Source organism: Chrysoperla carnea, chromosome X (genome assembly GCF_905475395.1).
Source record: "Chrysoperla carnea chromosome X, inChrCarn1.1, whole genome shotgun sequence".
NCBI classification, from domain to species: Eukaryota; Metazoa; Arthropoda; class Insecta; order Neuroptera; family Chrysopidae; genus Chrysoperla; species Chrysoperla carnea.
This window is the reverse complement of record NC_058342.1, coordinates 27,506,479-27,524,348: the sequence shown is the minus strand read 5'-3', so window position 1 is coordinate 27,524,348 and position 17,870 is coordinate 27,506,479. Positions and strand designations below refer to the sequence as shown.

The following is a 17,870-nucleotide window of genomic DNA, read 5'->3' as shown; positions in this document are numbered from 1 at the left end:
ACGTCATAACTTGTTTATGTGACGTTTATATCTTTCATGTTTATCAATTGATTTTACTTTCCATTCCAAATCCGAAAAATTAATTTTATTATCAGGATAAGAGGTATTCTGGATCAAAGAAATAAGCAATAATCAGAAAACTTTTAATTACAACGTTTCACTATTTAATTCATAGCTTCTTCAGGCTCTGTATAAAAAACTACACAACTAAATTGTTATCTTATCTTATATATTTAAACGAGCAATTTTTGTATGTATATATCAACAATCTCGGAAACGGCTTCAACAATTTTCATGAAAATTAGTATGCAGGGGGTTTTTGGGAAGAAAAATAGATCTTATCAGGCCTATTCGATGTGTTCGAATTTTGAAGATAAAAGTGCCTTATACTAATAATAGTTGTAAATTTGAGTTAATTTTAGATTTAATCAATCAAAATTTGAACTGGTTAAATATTAGAAAATTCAACGGAGCTATCTACAAGTTAACAAATCGACGGGGAAATTTCAATTTTTTTTTTGTCTTGGCATATGTTTTAAAAATTGTATATAATTTTAAGGGAAGGGAATTGCATTTGTATGTCGTAATTATAGTAAGGGGAATAGAAAAACGAGACGAATCAGGGAATTGGGAAAATGATTTTTTTAATGTGTGATTCTAAATTGACATGTATTTTATAGATAGCTCCAGTTTAAGCTGGATTTAATGCGAGTAAACGATGAATTTCGTTGGCTTAATGAAAAAGATTTGGTGATTAGAAACCGATTCAGTTTTCGCTTGTGATTATACATAAAAATTCAGAACAGCAAATTTTATATTCCTTAAATCCACCAGTCAATAAAAGTCAACTGAAAAAATTGCTAGAAATTCTTTTTCGACCAAAACTGAGAGCTTAATTCATTTTTTGTTAATTATCTTTATAAATATGAGTTAGAGAAGTTAAGGAAATGTATTTTAAATGAGTTTGTTTATCGTTTTTATTTAGATTTTGCGCATCTCTAATATTCCTCTAAAAAAAAAATCCTATGTGACTTGAGTTCTCAGTGTTAGATAACTTCCTTTTAAGTCCGTCAATTGTTTTCTCCTACCTCTACGATTTAGTGTGTAGAAATTACATGATTTTGGCGGTTTTTTAGAATTTACGCATTTCTAAAGCTCTTTTAAATTGAGCTAATGTTAAAAGGTTGAAAATTCCTTTGTGAATTGAGTTAATGTTAGATAAGTGCCTTTTGGGAATTTCAACTTTTTATCTCACTTTTAATATGAAAAATATAAATACGATCTTAGTAGCAGAACTGCAGAACTTAGAAAATGAGGTAGAAAATATCAGAGAAATTGAAAAATCTGAAATAGCCTAAGTCAGGGAAAATGATAAAGAATAAAATAAAATATCTTTCTAATGGCAGGCAAAATGAGGTAGGCAAGTCTAAAAACATAAGATCCGCCAACTTTGTTTTGGGTTCCATTTATCTTAGTGAATGTTTTTGTATCAAAATGCAAGGTAAAGAGAATTTTTTGTAGTTTTCGAATAGAAAAATTTCCAACTATGATACCTTAAAAATGGTCAGGGAATATTAGCTATCATCATGGAAAAGTTAGGGAATTTTGAATGACCAATTCGATTTCCACTTTTTGTAAATTTAGAAGGGAGTCTCCTTTGTATACTTATTTTTAACCTGAACTAAAATAAGGGATATTATTTAATCGCTATGTGTATGTGTCTCTCTGTCTGTATGTAGCATCGTGGGGTCCAAAAGGATGAATCTATTTTGATTTTTTCTGTTTCGCACGAAAGATAATTTAATGGAGAGTGTTCTTAGGTATGTTTCAAGTGCGAGTTTAAGATTTCGTACCCGAGGAAAAAAAAATTCGGCTCAGTTTGAAAAAGGCTTTAAGGAAAAGAGTAATTTAATGGAGAGAGTTCTTAGATATGTTTCAAGTGCAAGTTTAGGGTTCCGTACCCGAAAAATTTGTCGGGAGTTTTTTAAATTTTGTAAATTTCACTTGTTGACTTTTATTAATTGAACAAATTAAATTATGGATTTAAAACATTGCTATTCTGAGCTTTTTTCTTTATATATTAGTAAACCATGTTTTTATCCAGATAATTTACTCAATTCGACAAAAAAAAAATTGCGTAATTTATCTGTAATTTTAATTATAAAAATCGTGACATATAAAAATCGTATATATTTGATTTGGTAGTTACAATAAAAACAAACAAAAATCGTTACGTGGTTACACGAATTACCCTCAGAATTATATATATTTCATACAAATCAGAGTAAAAAAAAACCACCTATAAATCGGTAAATCGTGTACTGAACGTGTCTTAAAATGTGATTTAAAAAAATTTGTAAATAACAAATTTGAACAAAGTATAATGTTTTTATAGAGGTTATTTCACACTACCCGGATAATTATGTGTTTGTGTGAATTGATCTTTTAGAGAGTTTTTTGTTAGAGAAGAAAAAAAATGAAAAATATTTTTGTAAAATGAGTAAAGAAAATATTTTTATCGTGATATTTTTGTAGAAAAATTTTGGTATATTTTTCAATTATGTTTTTTTTTTATTTTGTACTTTTCAAAGAAATAAAATGTACCTTGCTATATTTTCAAATAAATATTTTAGATTCAAACATTAATGTTAATTTTTAAGGGTTCCGTTGCCAATCTGTAAAAAAAAAACTGTCCCTAGCACCTAGGCCAAGTAGTTTGCTCTCGTTGAGAACAACTTGTACCCCAAACTGAGATGTCTCCGGGTAAAAAGTGTTATTTTAAGCAGATGAAGTTATAGGATTCTGTCGAGGCATAAATCTCACAGCTTCTCCACCGAGATCCAAGGTTTCGAACCCAAATATTCTAAATTTGAAACCCTGCAGGTTTCCTCAAGTGCAAATAACATGTATGGAGGATTCATCGTCCTCCATACAAGCCCTACAAGTGGGACCATCAGAAATTCCCATGTTCTAAAGGTGGTAGTTCAGTTGACAGTGTCCTATCAAAAGTCTCACCACCCATCTCAACTGTGCTCTGTATTTCGTCTTGATTTCACATTAATAAGGATTTACAGTGCTAAAATTTCACCTTAAATTATTCCGTTTTTGGTTTTACCGTAAAACGCTGCCTTTAAGTATGAGTCCTCACAAATTCTTCCTATTAATCCCTGCTATGTTAAAAACGGTCCTGTTTAAACCCTATCCAGCAAACGAAAGGTTAAAAAAATAGAGAAATTACCACATGAGGTTCTGGTTAAAAAAAACATCCTGTATACAGAATTAATATATTGATTCTAATTATATATATTAGAGCGATTATTTTATCTATTTTAAGATATCAAAAACAATTTTTGAATAGCCTTGGCTGATTACAATTTCAATTGATAAAAGAAGATCTACTTTTAGACTGTTCTTAAATTAATGGGGCGTGTATGAATCTCTAAATTGTATGCCTTTTTAAATGGAGTACAGAGTCATACATCTAAAATTTGGAACCTAAAAAGTTTTCTACAAAGTTTCAAAACAAATAAAATTTGACTAAGAATAGATGGCCGTAGATATCTGGACATTTTTTTCTCCATAAAAAAAACCGAGTTTAAGTAACTGAGTCAACTCAAGCGGGATTCAATCATGGATTTAGTCTAGAATCTCTGTTTAACCCATAGAAAATTATACATAGAGAACGTGAGGGATCTGCTACCCTGTAAGTGGATGCGATATGATGAATGAGAGGGAAGACTGTCAGTGAGTTTCCCTGTGTCCTTGTCATAATCATATGTACATATATACTTATTACATGTATTAATAAGTATATGTATTAGACAAGGACACAGAGGAACTTACTGGCAGTCTTCGCATATTGCATCCACTTAATACAGGCTAGGGTTCTCTATCTTCACATTTCTATGATTTCACTCCAATCAAAATGTGATTTTCTTGTTTTCCATTCGATTTTCATAAGATTTCTGATAACTTGTTTAATTCACTCACAGATGGCGAGACTATAGTTCGCAATATATCCTAAGTAATACTGGCGGAATAGGCAATACAGCCTAGCGCCATCTACCTTTTTTTTATTCAATAAAAAAAATCCTAAGTAATAGAGATTACATATACCGAATTTCAGGTCGGTCGGGCACAAAGTGTATTTCCATTCAATCAAAAAGTGGTGAAGGTTACTTGACCAATTTGCAACTTTGCATGTGTTTTCTGAATCTTCATTGACTCTTTAAGAAAAAAAATTTTGTTCCTAAAATTTTCCACACTCCTACGCCAGTACGACCTGCAATCAATGTAATAATATTTGATTTTTAAGAATCTGTATAAAATGAGAATGCTGATAAAATATTATTTCAAAATAATATCTTAATACCTGAGCTCTAGTTATTATTGGATAATAGCCACTATTTTTTTTATCAATAAAATATATTCTAATAATTTCTAGGATCGTATTTAACAAAACTGCAGTATTTTTCAAAAAGATATTTTATTTAAAAAAATAAATAATTTTTTTTCGAAAAGATAAAAGGATAGTAAAATTTTTCAATCATAGCAATTTAGTTTTTGTCCGCAACTTCCCTGAATGTAATTTTTTTTAAAATTCATCGATATATGACAGCAACAGCAAAATTATTGATGTAATCATGATTGCATACATTTAAAAAAAAAAGATTCGTCAAGAAATGAGATTACTTCAAGCGGTAAAAGGAGCCGATGTTTGTCTTTAAAAGGCAAAAATTCCTTTCAAATTCCATCAATATTAGCTGACTGTACTTGCTCAAATAATCTAACAATTGATCTTCGAAATCGTCATTTTAAGTTTGCCAAGTTTGTATCAAACGTACAATAAGATTTTGCAAGCAGTGCAATTACGAAATTCTTTTTTTCTTTTTTTTGGGTGGCAAATTTTTTGGGTGAAATTTAGAACTAAATAACTGAAAACAAATTTATAAATGCCAGACATCAGATAATGTCGAAATATACACACTGTAACTACACCATTAGGCGCGCAGGAAAAATGTTGGCTACCAATATTAGAAATCATATGTTCGATTCCCATCCAGAAGTAGTTGTCTATTTCTTGACGTTAACAATGTTTTTTTATTTTATTGACTTTTCAAAATGCTTTTTTTTACAACGATAGTCAAAATGTGTATTTTAATTCGAAATCTCTTACGAAATTGAAAATCTTGGCAAAATTTTTCGTAAATTATCATTAAGCAAGCATAATATTTCAACTCAAAATATTTTTAAAAAAAGTTTAATTAAAAACAAGAATAATTAAAATACAGCCCTGTCGTATGACCTATGTCATGTAGATAATTCAAGTACATGTCAAGAACGAGTTTGTTAGTGATCTTATAATTTTTTATCACTGTTCTAAAATGGACAATGCTTAGTTGTTTTTAAAAATCAAATCACATAAATCCATTTTTAAACAATAGTTAGAAAAATTTACATAAAAAAATGGGTGGAAAATACAGTAGTATGGACCCAATGGATGTGGAAGTACCTGAAATAAATAAATTATTTGAACGTGATGGCTATTTACGTCCATATGAAAAAGAAATACGACGCAGGTATGGACATTATTATGTCATAACTCCAAGAATAAATAACTCCAAAAATTTATTTTCTTTTAAGGTATGCATGTTTTAAGGACTCAATTGAGAAAATTGAATCGCAAGATGGGGGTGTACAAGAATTTACGAGAGGTTATCGATATTTCGGTATGAATGTTAATGAAGATAATTCAGTGACATGCCGGGAATGGGCTCCTGGCGCTCAACAATTGTTTTTAACAGGAGATTTCAGTATGTTTTTCTTTTGTTTTCTATAATATTTTACTGTGTTTTCTTTTGTTTTTTAAATATTTTCAATTGTCTTTTTTTTTCTGCAATGCTCGCAGCGGTTTGTGATTGGTAAGTTGAAAATACCGGGAGTTTTAAATTTTCTTAAGAAATTTTGATTTTTGTTTTTTGAATGAAAACTCTTAACCACTTTTATCGTTAGTTTTAAGTAATTATTAAGAATTGTTTATGCAAAAACTTTTTATTTTAATTTATTAAATACTGAAAATTCATAAAACAAGTGAAAAAAATATTTTATAGATATAATAACGGGTTAATTGAGCTTAAATTTAAGGTTTGCACCATCTATAAACCGAAACGTTAATTGTATATTAATAAAATGTGACCTGTTTGTAAAAACCATTGAAGATATCGAGATGTTTTTTAAATTTCTTTTCATCAATTCAATATCAAGAAGTTATATTTAGTGACATTGACAATATAACCACAGAAAGTAACCTAAATGTGGCTATTTCCCCAAACAGCTTAGGCAATATGTGTTGCATCTGTGTATATTATATGCGGCTGTAATTATTTCTTTACAATAGTTGATTATTTTAAATAATTTCTGTTTTTTTTCTAAATAGATGATTGGAATCGCACTAGTCATCCCTATAAAAGACTGGAATTTGGTAAATGGGAATTACATATCGCTGCCAAAGAAGATGGATCGTGTCCAATAAATCATTTATCAGAAGTCAAAGTAAATTTCCATAAAATGTTTTCAAAATCATTTTAAATTTACTGGATTTCTTTTCTAGCTTGTTGTTCAAAAACCAGACGGTACATTACTCGACCGTCTATCACCATGGGCATCATACGTGCTACAACCCCCACTTCACGAGAGTCTCACATTCAAACAACGGCTATGGAATCCACCCAAATCTGAAGTATGAAAAATTTATATACGAAAATTCGATGTATTTTAAGAATTTTCCAAATTTCTAGAGATACACCTTTAAACATCCAAAAGCACAACGTCCAAAAAGTTTGAGAATATATGAGTGCCATGTAGGAATTGGAACACCTGATCCAAAGATTGGAACTTACAAGGAATTTGCACAGAATGTGGTACCCAGAATAGTAAAACAAGGTAAGTTTAATTGATTATCGTGTCCTTAGCACCTATCTGCTTTTCAAGAGAAATTCTCGTCAACTGGATGTAGACAAAGGCAACGTGGAATGGTCACAGTCTCTCTACCGAGATTGATCCCAGTCAGGGCCGAAATTAGAGCTGAATAGGCCCCGGGACCTCCAAGGAGGTTAAATTTCATAAATTCAACATAATTTTTATATAAACACTAATTTAGACAAATCAATCGTTCGTAAAAACAGCCCCAGAGAGGGTAGATATCCAAATCTGCCCAGTCCTAGGTATGCTTAGGGCTTCTAGGGCGGAAAGACAGTGTTTTTGATATTTTTTGTTTGATATAGGATACAATGCAATTCAATTAATGGCCATAATGGAACATGCATATTACGCAAGTTTTGGATATCAAGTTACCAGTTTTTTCGCTGCATCTAGTCGTTATGGAACACCAGAAGAATTAAAAGAATTAGTTGACACAGCCCACGCAGCTGGTTTATTTGTATTGTTAGATATTGTTCACTCGCATGCCAGTAAGAATGTCGCTGATGGATTAAATCAATTTGATGGAACTAATTCCTGTTATTTTCATGATGGAGCACGAGGGGAACACTCTTTATGGGACAGTCGTCTGTTCAATTATTCCGAGTAAGTGCTGTGAACGTGTTTATTGTTTTAAATGAGTGGAAATTATCTAAACTTATGTGTATCCTTGTCAATTCTCGTAACTCAGTTGGTCTAAGCGTACTGCGTAACCAATTCCGTCCGCGATTTTTTTCTTGTGATTTTCTCGAATTTACTAAAGGAAAATAATCAATTTATTTAAGAAAATATCGATTTAAAAACGTAGTTTCTAAAGTAATTTTGCCCGCTCAAAAAGCGTTTTCTCGATGCCATTTCAGGCGATGGCTCAAAAACTAGTTATTTAGTTATTTATATTTATTTAGATATAGTTAAAAAGCTTACCTCGAATTTCGATAGATGGCGAAAGATCTTTGAGCTAATTGTTTTTATCTCTTAGATTGGAAGTTATGCGTTTCTTGTTATCGAATTTACGTTGGTATGCCGATGAGTATGGTTTCGATGGATTCCGTTTCGATGGTGTCACATCCATGTTATATCATTCACGTGGTATTGGCCAAGGATTCAGTGGCAACTATGATGAATATTTTGGCTTGAATGTGGATACAGAAGCTGTTATTTATTTGATGTTAGCCAATCACATCTTACATTACCTATTCCCAAACATGATTACAATTGCTGAGGTAATTTTTGGACAATTTTTGCAAGTATTCAGAATTCTATGAATTTTAATATTTTTAGGATGTGTCTGGAATGCCAGGTACATGTAGACCAGTGAGCGAAGGAAGTTTAGGATTTGATTATCGTTTAGGAATGGCTATTCCTGATAAATGGATTGAATTGGTTAAGGAGTATACAGATGAAGCATGGAATATGGGAAATATTGTACATACTTTGTCAAATCGTCGATGGGAAGAGAAAACTATTGCGTATGCTGAATCTCATGACCAAGTAAGTTGAAGCTTCACAAGACAGCACGTGATCCAGGAAAACTAAAAAAACTGAATAATATCATAAATTTTAACATTCTTCAAATGGTCGAAAATTGCAAGGAAATTTTCCCCTATTTAAAATATTTAATTTTTAGTGTTTCCTTGCTGAAATTCCAAAAACGGAAGGGATAATTTCGTCATGTCTGTCGGTTCAAACTTAAACGCCCCTCTAACTTAAACTTTGCACGATGAATTCAGTGACATCTGGATCGACGAAGTTAATTGACTTTATGACCTAACATGATGATTAAAAATTCTACCCCCCCTCCCTGGTGCATATTACTATTGCTTTTTCTCTACAGATTATTATCTTCTCGAGAATATTGCGTGAGATTTAATTCCTCAAATTTATTGAATTACAGGCACTTGTTGGAGATAAAACTTTAGCATTTTGGTTAATGGACAAAGAAATGTACACACACATGTCCACATTATCACCTCCATCGGATATCATTGATCGTGGAATCGCTCTCCATAAATTAATACGATTAATCACACATGGTTTGGGTGGTGAAGGTTACCTAAATTTTATGGGTAATGAATTTGGACATCCTGAATGGTTAGATTTTCCACGACAAGGCAATAATAATTCATATCATTATGCGCGACGTCAGTTTAATTTAGCCGATGATCCACTTCTCAAATATAAATATTTGAATTCCTTCGATGCAGCTATGAATCATTTGGAGGAGAAATATGGGTGGCTTCATTCGAATCCAGTAAGTATTCTCCGCAATGGTTTTTCAGAACATTCTGAATAATTCCTTTTTTTTTCTAACTTACCCCGCAAACGAGTAATTGTGAGTCGCGTTGATACTTGGAAACTTCGTCAGTATAAACATTTTTTGGACCACCTTGTATTGAGAAAAAAATTAACTATAAAAAATTAGGGAAAAAATGAATTATGGTTTAATTTGGTCCAATAATAAACAATGAGAGAGCATTGAAGGTACCATAACCGGGTCTCTAGCATTTAGATGTGCTTTCTGAGTTTCTGATCAAGGTGACAAAGCGTTAAAAAATTACTTTGCCAAAATTTCTCCTAACACAAACCCAAAATTTTAGAGTAAATATAATCAAATGGTCCTATATTTTTTAGGGTTACGTTTCAATGAAACATGAATCAGATAAAGTAATTGCATTTGAACGTGCCGGTTTAGTATTTGTATTTAATTTCCATCCAAATCAAAGTTTCTCCGACTATGCAGTGGGTGTTGAGGAACCTGGTGAATACAAGGTTGTATTATCGTCAGATGATTCACAATTTGGTGGATACGATCGTATTGATCATAAAGTGCCGCATTTCACTATTCCTGATGGTTATGCAGGACGTAGAAATAGAATGTTGGTAAGTAAAATATTAAAACTTTTTTTGGTTCTGGAAGATTGTCCATGGTCTTTTTTTTGTCGTAGGTATACATCCCTTGCCGAACTGCAACTGTTTATGGAAAAGTCTGATAGTTATATAGTTTATATTTTGAAGTTACATATTTTTCAAAAGAGTGTATTGTTTTATTGAAATACAAATTTTTTAAAGCGTTTTCAAAAGTTGTTTATTCTTTGAATTTACCTACATAACCAGTTTTTCAAGCAGAAATATTCGTCATGCTGAGAGATGCTCACATCTGTAACACGAAAGGTTACAATGGGGCACATATCAACATCTTCTCAGATCGTCAGGCCGCTCTTCGGACCCTTGAGGTGTCATGATTCCAGTCGAGGATAGTCAATGAATGCTTCGACGAACTGAATCGTCTTGCACTGAATAACATAGTCAGTCTGATATGGATATCGAGCCACTCTGACGTTAAAGGGAATGAAGCAGAGGACTCGTATGGGAGGGATTGTCTCAAACGCCACTTTCACAAAATATTCCGTAATTTACTGAATCAAGGAAAGGCTACGACAAGCCCATCTTGATTACTGAGACGTTGCGCAGGCAATACGGGAGTTAAAACTGCGTATAACCACATCTAGGCCCCTGTCGATTGAACTACCACCTTCATAACATGGGAATCTCTGATGATCTCACTTGTACGGCCTGTACGGGGGATGACGAAACCTCCAATCATGTTATTTGCATCTGCAGAAACCTGCAGGACATCAGGGTCAGCTTTTTTGGATCCTGAACCTTTCGATTATCTGTTCTCTTTCTATTGCGATTAACCGTTTGGCGACTACTTTGCTGCTTTATGGTATTATCTCTATGCTCTCGGCTGACCATATAGAAGCATTGAAATATAGAGAGACTGGAACGCTCATTGCCTATAGCGCCCAACGAGCGGTAAGTGAGGACCTTGAAGCATGATTCGGGCGGGTATAGGTGTTTCTTTCTAACTCTTTTACTCATGCTCATCTGTCACATGTCTGTACAATCATACAACTTTATAGTCAGTCACTTTCAAAAAAGACTGTTGTACGAGAAAAACATGTATACCCGTCATTTTCTTTCTCTGTCTCCTCGCTGCCAGCAGGCCAGAGAGCGTTCCACTCTCTCTATATTTCAGTGTATAGAAGTATTACATATTTGAGTTGAGTATTTTGCATCTTACAAGTATCAGCTTCAGTCTTGCCAATATACGTGTAGTAAGAATTAACCTGAAATCCTTAACCTACGTACTTTCTGAAAATTTAATAAAAATTCAATCTGAGCTCATTTAAAATTTTTATTAAAGTTTAACTTTAATTTGTTTTCGATATTTTAAAAACTACAAAATAAATTAAAAAGCTACAAAAAATTGTTTTTTTTAAATATATAATATATACACAGCGCAGCATCAATATTTTCTTTTTTAAATATAAATAATTCAAAAAACATCATTTCATCAAAAAGTTTCTTCCATTATGGCGTTTTTAAGGTATATTTAAACTGTAGTTAGAGTTAATCTAGATAAGTAAGATTCATAGAGCTTTAGACAGGTCTATGAAGCTCTTGTGAGATTTTGACATTTAAAGTATATGAAGTTAGAAGACTTTTTATAGATGTTCTTATGTATAAAATAAAGAAAACAATACAGTAGTCTTGCATAGCAAGCACAGGTTTGGTGTGTATTCACAATGGTCATGCTTTCTTCAAGGCACTATCTCCTATGAGGTATGATCGCTATCAATAGACACACCAAACCTGCTTGGCTATGTGCTTGCTATACAGCACTACTGTGTTGTTTTCTTCGTTTTATGCATAAGAACATCCATAAAAACTCTTCTTACTTCATATACTATAAATGGCCAACGAGATGGCAGCCAAACTAAACACTAAATTCCAAGAAATCTATGGAGAATGAGGTCTTTAAAATTAAACTAGAGACTCAATATTTCATTTTTCCTGAACTATACTTAAATTCCCTGACATTTCCACATCGATCATCACCCTGATAAGAGATAACGTTTAAACGTATGCTTTTAATCTAGCTAGCTAAATTAACTCGAGCTACAGTGTAAATATATCTCTTTTATATAATAATTAATATTCTCTATAATAATTAATATCATTTTGTTTTAATATAAATATTGTAAACATGAGATCCATAAATTGATTTGATTTCAAACATATTTCGTAAGTTGCATATAAAATTCTTGTAAACAGACTTGTAATTGTTTAAATGAAGGCCTCTCTTCAGTACGCATGGCCCAACAATATGCCATTACTGCAAATCTGTAACAAAACAATAAGTGAAAATCTATTTATCGATATTACCGATGCTCAAACGACACGAGGAAATACACCCCTCTACAATAAATAATGACTGTTAAAATATCATGGTGAGCACTCTTTTCCCAAAATAAATTGTCTGACTTTTCCAGGTTTTAAATAGAAAAATTCTAAAAAATTTTTTTAACGAAACTAATAAAATTCCTTGACTTTTTCAGTAGAATTTGAATTCCCTGAAATTTTTAGGTTTTCCAGTAATGTGGCTGTCATGAATATCTGAGCGGAAAGGGGGGGGGTTCTGGAAAGTGGACACCTCGAAAAGGTACATGATTAACATTGATCCAACTTACAAACACACTTTCAACCCTCTAGCTTAACTTAGAGAGGCTGTACAGATGTTCAAAGTCATAAAACCCACGAAAAAACATAATATTACGACTTAAAAAAGGGGGAAGGGAAGCAAATCCTCGACATTAACCTAATCTATGTACCGATTTTCAACTTTCTAACTCAATTTTGAGAGGCTATACTGATGATTCTAGTCTTAAAAATGTCGAAAACAATGGTTGTCCCCTTAGAGACCGAATTTCAGCTCATTTGATCTAAAATAGGGCTATAAGAGGAAATAAAATTAGGTATCTCTAAACACCCATACATTCTGGAGAACATGAAATGGATTTAAGTCACATCCCCATCCTTCCCCATTGATTTTCGATACAATGCCCAAAGAAGAAAAAATTAAACTGGAGATAATAGTACAGAAATTATCCCCGATGTCTTTCATCAATAATACTTGGGTATACCCGTCAATAATTTCATTCTGGTGGGTTTTTTGTATGGTATAATTTTAAAAAGTCAATGTTATCGGTACTTACAATTCATCAGGACAATTAACAGGTTGTGCCAAACGATATCCATCCTTTAAATACGCTTCCATCTCGAATGGATCAATTTCCACATACGGTTGTTGAGCCAAAGTCATAAATTCCCATAGCAAAACTCCAAATGACCATACATCCGATTGAAATAGGAACAAATTATATTGTAAACTTTCAATTGCCAGCCACTTAATTGGACGATTCTCATTATCACCCAAACAATGATAATCAGCTGGAAATAAGTCACGTGATAATGCATTATCAGTAATTTTGACATGTAGTTTATCATCAACACTGAAACAAATAAAATAATTTTATGAATTTAAGGTTAAACAGACACTACCCGTTATGTGCATGAGAAATGTACAAAATGTGCGAAAAATAAAATATCTTTTACGATTGTGGGTCACTGACAGAATTACTAGCGAACTGGGGCTACAGTTTAGAAAGATTATTTAACGGGCACCAGTGTCCGGAGGACTGTTCAATTTAACATATGTAGTTCTTTTTAATAAGGGCTATCTGAAAGCCACTGTGTGAACCGATTATTTGAAAACCTTGGATCAATTAAAGATATCATGCATCAAAAGCCATAGTTCTGGTCGCTTAGCGTAAAAGAGTGGACATATATTTCAATAAAAGTCAATTTCAAGGTTCGCTGACTTTTGGAACACCCAGTACAACAAGAAAAGGTTTAAGCAATATTTGAAAGACCTTTTTCGTAGAATTTTTTGAACCGATTTTCACGAAACATATCTAAGAGCACTGTCAATTAAATTACCTTTCAAAAAATTAAAATCGTTTCTTTCGTTTAGGAGCTACGATCCCACAGACAGACAGACACACACATATAGCGGTCAAACTTATAACACCCATCTTTTTGCGTCGGAGGTTAATAACAATACTTACACGCAATTTCTAGCTGCTAAATCCTTATGCTTCAACAAAGTCGAATGAAGATATTGCATACCTTGCACAACTTGCAAAACCATATCAATAACTTCCTGTGTGGTTAACGTACGCGCTACACCTTCCGCACACAATTTACATTTTTGTAAGAATCGTTTCAAATTCGTATATCCGTTATATGGATATATTAAAAATGGTGCTGCATGATTTACTACGGACACACCTAATATCGTTAAAACATTATCGTGATTCAATCCATACATGGTGATGCCTTCTTGTAGGAGCAAGGAAATTTGTGTTTGTGATGCATGGTCTGTGACTGTCTTCACTAACACATCTTCTTCTTGACCGTCTTCCTTGGTGTAGGATCCATGGTACACACGACCGAATGTACCTTCGAGTACTACGCTACGTAATCGGACACGGCAACGTTGTACAGTCATTTCAGTGATTTTTTGTTGAAGATCTTTTGATTCTTCATCGGTGAGAGTATATGCAGGTACACGACGGAAGCTTGTATAACTACTACCTGAAAAAATTATAAAAAATTGTATTTTAGGGGAGCTAAATTCACCTAGATGGATCAATCTGTAAAACTATTGGCATTTAGCATTTTTAATGGACTAAATATGTATACACTTACCAGATTTATGCGAAAATGGCGATGTCCCAGTAAACAAATTTTGTGGTAACGGTGTTACTGTCGACATGAACGTAGTTTGATGTAAATTTTGACGATTTAATCCACTAGCTGAATTCACCGACGAACAATTTTGTACCACAGCCATCGATTCCTGTGTAATCCCACCAGGTCGATTCATATTTTGACTCTTTTTATTACGCATATAATACGCACATACAAATATACTTGTGACTAATATCAGTGCTATCGCACATGCGTCAGCCATATAAAAAATATTTGTTGATAGTGTTTCATTTGGGGCAACATCGATAAATACTTGATTATTTTGTTGGGTTAGGAACGTGTCGGGTTTTAGGCAAGATTTACGGCGTAGAATATGTAAGGATGTTACGTTGTTTGTGGCACGATTAAATGTTACGTTTATGTTGAGTGTGATGTTGACATCGCCTGCAGCTTGACCGGAACATGGTAGAAATACGCTGAATGTTTCGGGTTCAATAGGAATTTGTCCAACTGTTGAAATATTTAACTGGGGTTCGTTTAGGATTATATTGTTGGATGTTTCGATAGTAATTTCGTAGGGAAGCTGAAAAAGAAATTGTATTTTAGAAGATATAAAGAACACTTTAGAATAACAATCTGAACTAAGTGAAGATATTCTATCCGATGGTAAGTTTTGAAAAGTTAACAGAATTCCGGGTGTGCTGAAATTCTATGATTTTAGAGGCTTTTAAAAGATATAAAACTATTTTTTACTAGTAATCCCATCACCGTTTCCGAGATATTAATAATTTATTGTTTAGGAAGACTCTATAAAAGCCAATTTAATCTCATCAAATTAGATAAAATTTCATGATTTACTGAAGTTGTGTACAGCAATGCCACCCATGCCAATTTTTAGCTTTTTACCTGTAGAATAAAAATGTTCATATGCGTAGTGTACCCCAAAATAGAGTACATTAAAAAATAACATCGAAATAGAACAGCCTGTATAGGCAATTGACTGACCTCACATTAATACGACAAAAAATGTCTTTCCTCTAATTATTCCAGACAAGAATTATGTTCATCCGATGATTTAGTGGCTGAAAAAAATTAACTACGAAAATTACTCACTGTTCGACCAGTTAAACTTTGCCAACTGAAGAAAACCGCATCGATTTGTGCTGAAACCGGTACAATATATTTCAAAGCATACTCGTTCAAAACACCTTCTCGAACATAGAAAAGTTCCGCTGGCAAACCTAGAAAATAAAATTACTGATTAAAAAAATGATTTACGCCAATTTTTGATAGATTACAACATCTGTGGAGATTACAGGAGCTCGTTATAATGTTAAAATCTCAATGTTCTACGAACTTTTTCTTCATAACGTATGAAAATTGAACAATTATAACTTAAATCAAACCCGTGGTTTAAATTTTAACATTGTCTCTAAATAAAGTTTTAAAGCTAGGTCAAAAAAATTAGTATTACTAAAAAACTTACCAAAGAGTCGTTTCACTTCATTTTGATCTAAATAAATATTTAAACTCGCCGTAACAATATAAACAATTTGACTTAAACTAAATAAACTCCACCATAATTTCAACCCCATATTATTATTTGTAAAAAAAAAATCACAACTCTTTTAAGGAATCATTTAAAATGTTCTTAATGAATAACATAAATAAATTATAGATAGATTTTTCATTTTTATAAACAGAAATGTTTTTTCCGTTTTTCTTCCAAAATTTTTTCGGGACTGTCAACAGACAGAAATACAGTTTGATCAATTTTGTATAAATAAAATGAAATACTAAATCTTTTTTATGTTGATGTGCATATGGTTTTCTCTTTTTAATAACTTGTATATAAATCATACTGTTTTTAAAATGTACATTGACTGTGGCGACATCATAATGTTTACATTCAAAATTTAAACTAATCATTTGAGTACCAATTTTAAATCAATCATTTGAAATTATTTTCTAATTGTTTAATTCGTTTTATTGTAGTAATTAGTTAAGCAAGTTTACACTTGTAGGAATCCTTCGTGGCTACTAAAGCTTTTGTGCTAATTAGAATCATGTACCGTGTTCATTCCATTCCGATGCAAAATCTAAACTTTACCTCTTATTTTCCACATACCTAAAATAATGAGAAAGGGATTATGAAGTGAAAATAAGGATAAATTGCATTTATTAGAGGAATTTTCCATGAGTTCTCAAAACAAAAAAAATCGTCAATTGAAATGTAAATTTTGCAAATTCCTTGCAATAGTAAACGTGGTTAGTTTCAACTATATTTCTTTACCATAAATTGTCCAGGGAAGTATCTATAAGCTAGTTTAATTAAAATCCAAAATATTTAATTACGCCTGAACATATCTCAGGATTTTAGCTGAAAAAAATTAGTTAGTTAATATTTTGCTTTCACTTAATTTTTATAACACCTTCAAAAAGCTTATAAATAAATTGAAGTGAAGAAAAAAACACTGCAAATAATTCCACACAAACTTCTAAAACATATCAATTTTTTATTTCTTCTATCAGATGGTTACTATAATATTACGACCAATAAGCCTACTATCCAAAACTTCACACAAATTTTCAAACTCCTATTTTTCATAGTTTCGTAAAAAACTCTGGAAACTAAACTTGGAAAAATCACTCCCTTAAATGATATCAAAAAGAGTTGGCATAAAACTAAGTTTCCAGAAACCTTCTGGAAACTTAGTTATGCAATTTAAGGCCTTGAGGTTTCCAGAGATTTACCCCGAAATTATAAGAGAAGAATTGCGGTCCCAGTGACGCGACCAACTCTGTTCGGAAATTTCACGCAATGGACGAATGCTTAATATTATCAGATGGTATTGACCTGAAATAAGGCACCAATAAACTCAAAGCGACATACCAATTTTCAACTTTCTATCTCTTTCGGAGAAAATCTAATTTTTTTTACGTTTTCGTAATCTACGCACTGCTGAAACGTAAAACCCCAAAGCTTGAGGAAGTTAAACATTTTTTTACCTGCCTCGATTACAATAACTTCTAGTTACATCGTTTTTTGCAAAAACGGGAATAGAAGTTAAAACAGCTAGCAATAGATCAAATACGTGTTTGTAGTAGATAGAACCTTGACATTTGATTTATGATGCTATATTTCTTTTATTTTTGTTAGCTAATTATTACTCTACATTTATGTATTAATAATATTAAAATTTGAATTTTGTAAATATGGTTAAAAGTTCATATGTTTTTAAGTGAATAATTCATACCAAAAAGGCAGAGCTGGA

General features: G+C 32.2%; 2 protein-coding genes across 2 annotated transcripts; one reads left to right on the top strand and one right to left on the bottom strand.

Moving 5' to 3' along the window:
- Positions 1-5,333: 5,333 nt before the first annotated feature.
- LOC123302086 (1,4-alpha-glucan-branching enzyme) lies at positions 5,334-10,058 on the top strand. Its single transcript, XM_044884870.1, has 11 exons — positions 5,334-5,579; positions 5,644-5,813; positions 6,437-6,552; positions 6,611-6,739; positions 6,798-6,942; positions 7,284-7,584; positions 7,958-8,201; positions 8,260-8,469; positions 8,873-9,229; positions 9,610-9,858; positions 9,924-10,058. Exons 1-11 carry the CDS (start codon positions 5,467-5,469, stop codon positions 9,966-9,968), a joined length of 2,079 nt encoding a protein of 692 aa, XP_044740805.1. The 5' UTR covers positions 5,334-5,466; the 3' UTR covers positions 9,969-10,058.
- A 1,224-nt stretch (positions 10,059-11,282) lies between these two features.
- On the bottom strand, positions 11,283-16,211 carry LOC123302087 (tyrosine-protein kinase Drl-like). The gene is made up of 6 exons (XM_044884872.1): positions 16,082-16,211; positions 15,709-15,836; positions 14,593-15,178; positions 13,950-14,478; positions 13,038-13,334; positions 11,283-12,165 (listed from the first exon to the last, which is right to left on the bottom strand). Exons 1-6 carry the CDS (start codon positions 16,188-16,190, stop codon positions 12,054-12,056), a joined length of 1,761 nt encoding a protein of 586 aa, XP_044740807.1. The 5' UTR covers positions 16,191-16,211; the 3' UTR covers positions 11,283-12,053.
- Positions 16,212-17,870: the final 1,659 nt, after the last annotated feature.

Excerpts from the sequence above, each read along its gene's own strand:
- LOC123302087 (XM_044884872.1), bottom strand. The coding sequence starts at position 16,190 with ATGGGGTTGAAATTATGGTGGAGTTTATTTAGTTTAAGTCAAATTGTT. Across the intron at positions 15,179-15,708 it reads AAAGTTTAACTGGTCGAACA|CTTCCCTACGAAATTACTAT; the intron begins GTGAGTAATTTT and ends TTTCTTTTTCAG. Across the intron at positions 13,335-13,949 it reads TTAGCAGCTAGAAATTGCGT|TGTTGATGATAAACTACATG; the intron begins GTAAGTATTGTT and ends TATTTGTTTCAG.
- LOC123302086 (XM_044884870.1), top strand. The coding sequence starts at position 5,467 with ATGGGTGGAAAATACAGTAGTATGGACCCAATGGATGTGGAAGTACCT. Across the intron at positions 6,943-7,283 it reads ACCCAGAATAGTAAAACAAG|GATACAATGCAATTCAATTA; the intron begins GTAAGTTTAATT and ends TGTTTGATATAG. Across the intron at positions 7,585-7,957 it reads CGTCTGTTCAATTATTCCGA|ATTGGAAGTTATGCGTTTCT; the intron begins GTAAGTGCTGTG and ends TTTATCTCTTAG.